The sequence below is a fragment of the Pterocles gutturalis genome, unplaced genomic scaffold (genome assembly GCF_000699245.1).
Source record: "Pterocles gutturalis isolate BGI_N339 unplaced genomic scaffold, ASM69924v1 scaffold27984, whole genome shotgun sequence".
NCBI lineage: Eukaryota > Metazoa > Chordata > Aves > Pterocliformes > Pteroclidae > Pterocles > Pterocles gutturalis.
The window spans coordinates 2,558-4,361 of NW_010134062.1; the positions used below are offsets into that span (position 1 = coordinate 2,558).

Below are 1,804 nucleotides of genomic sequence, written 5' to 3' on the forward strand. Positions count from 1 at the left end.
ATCTCCTCACCTCTGCCGATCAGCAGTTACACACCCAAGCAGTGAGTGGCATACGTGATAGTTCTCACTCACACCAGGACAAATGAAAAGCACTGCCCAGCATAAGGAAAGCCTTACGGGCATTCCAGCAGTAACATGAGCCTACCGCAATAACATTCATCACTTGATAATATTCACTCATTAACACCATGGATTTATTTAAGTATGGCTTCATTATTTATCCCTGAGGCAAACAAAAAAAGAATTAACATGGTTGCTATGGCCCGTGATTTATCACCAGGTAGATATGCCATAATAAATCATTCCTTGTTTTGGAGCTGCTTTTCCTTGCTAACAAGCTTGATCCTCCCAACCTCTCATCCTATTTTTCCCCAATTGTTTTACTCTAGGTTAATACCTCGATTTATGCAGCCTACCTGAAGGCGACAGGCTTACCCCTGTGTGTATACATCATTCTGTTGTTCACCTGTCAGCAAGCTGTGTCATTTTCTCGTGGTTACTGGCTCAGCGTGTGGACAGACGACCCCATCTACAATGGGACACAACAGCACACAGAGCTGAGAGTTGGAGTCTTTGGTGCACTAGGAGTCATTCAAGGTTCATTTAACTTGCTCACCTAATTCTTCTCTGTATTTCCATCTCCCTTGCCCGTAACCAGGATGTTTTCTCAGAACATAAGCAAGTGCATACCCAGGGGCTCTTAGCCTCCTGGGCTTTTGGCAAGAGTGCTAAAGTTTTGGCATGAGACCTAAAACTACAGGCTCTGATGCACAGAGAGGATTTCTAAGGGATCTGAACAATATTTTCAGTGTTACTGCCTGAAATTCTACTTCTGGTATGCTACAAGTGTTCTCCTTTGCCTTTCAGCTAGACCATGATGAATAGTGTCTTCCTCTATATTTCCTGATGGGACTAAATGACCTGAGCCCCTAAAAAAACATTCATCAATGGAAGAACTACAACATCCTGATTTTCCTGTCCTGCCCCATTGTGTCCAACATCTTCTGCGTCTCTTTCTTCCTCTTATCCCTTTCCATTCCTCCAATATAAATGAATTATATCTAAGTGGCTCTTCTCTGTGCTGAAGTACAGCTTGGTTTAGGTCTTCTGAGTGTAAAGAGAAAAAGAGGAAGTTGTAGAATTCTACATTTCTTTAAATATTTCTCTTTTAAAATGGCCACAATTCTTTTGGTCACTCTTTAAAAAAAAAAAAAAAAAATTACTTGTTTTAGGACAGAAACCAAATGTGGAAAAATCTCAGCCCAAGTGACAGAAGATTGAGAAAGCTTTAAAGAAGATGAAAAAAGTGGGAAGGGCTGGGTACCCTTCTATGCTAACAGTGAATCTGGAGGAAGGAAACCTAAGACTTCAAGTAGTTCAAAGTAATTCCGGTCAAGCTTATTTTGTGAAGAATAAAGAACTGTGCGTTTAAGGTGCTGAATCCAGGGCCCGCATCAGACTTGCTTAGGCCTTCGCTCTGGAACTACCCTACAGAAAGGGCAGTTTGCCCTGCAGCTCTGAGGCGTGGCTTAATTGCTACCAGAGAGAAAGTCAGCTCCTTTCACTTGTATAGCATTGACAGTACTAAGTGAAAATCATGATCTTGCAAAATCATTCCCAGGTGAGTTCATTCAGACCTAGTAATAATTATTATTTTTCACATTACAGCCCTTGGCAGATTTGCCTCCACAGCAGCAGTCCTTCTAGGTGGTGTGCTAGCATCGCACAAGCTGTTTCTGCAGTTGCTGAGGAACGTTGTTAGATCCCCAATGGTCTTCTTTGAGCAAACACCCATTGGAAACTT

At 42.1% G+C, this 1,804-nt stretch overlaps 1 protein-coding gene across 1 annotated transcript in view; it reads left to right on the forward strand.

Annotated features, from left to right (window-relative positions):
- LOC104467631 (multidrug resistance-associated protein 1-like) overlaps positions 1–1,804 on the forward strand; it is a gene marked incomplete at its 5' end in the record, with an annotated part of 9,662 nt that overhangs the window by 2,108 nt on the left and 5,750 nt on the right. Inside the window, 3 exon segments of the mRNA XM_010081474.1 lie at positions 390–597; positions 1,669–1,802; position 1,804. The exon segment at position 1,804 is cut by the window's right edge and continues 185 nt beyond it. Of these exon segments, the coding sequence (XP_010079776.1) occupies positions 390–597; positions 1,669–1,802; position 1,804 (343 nt within the window).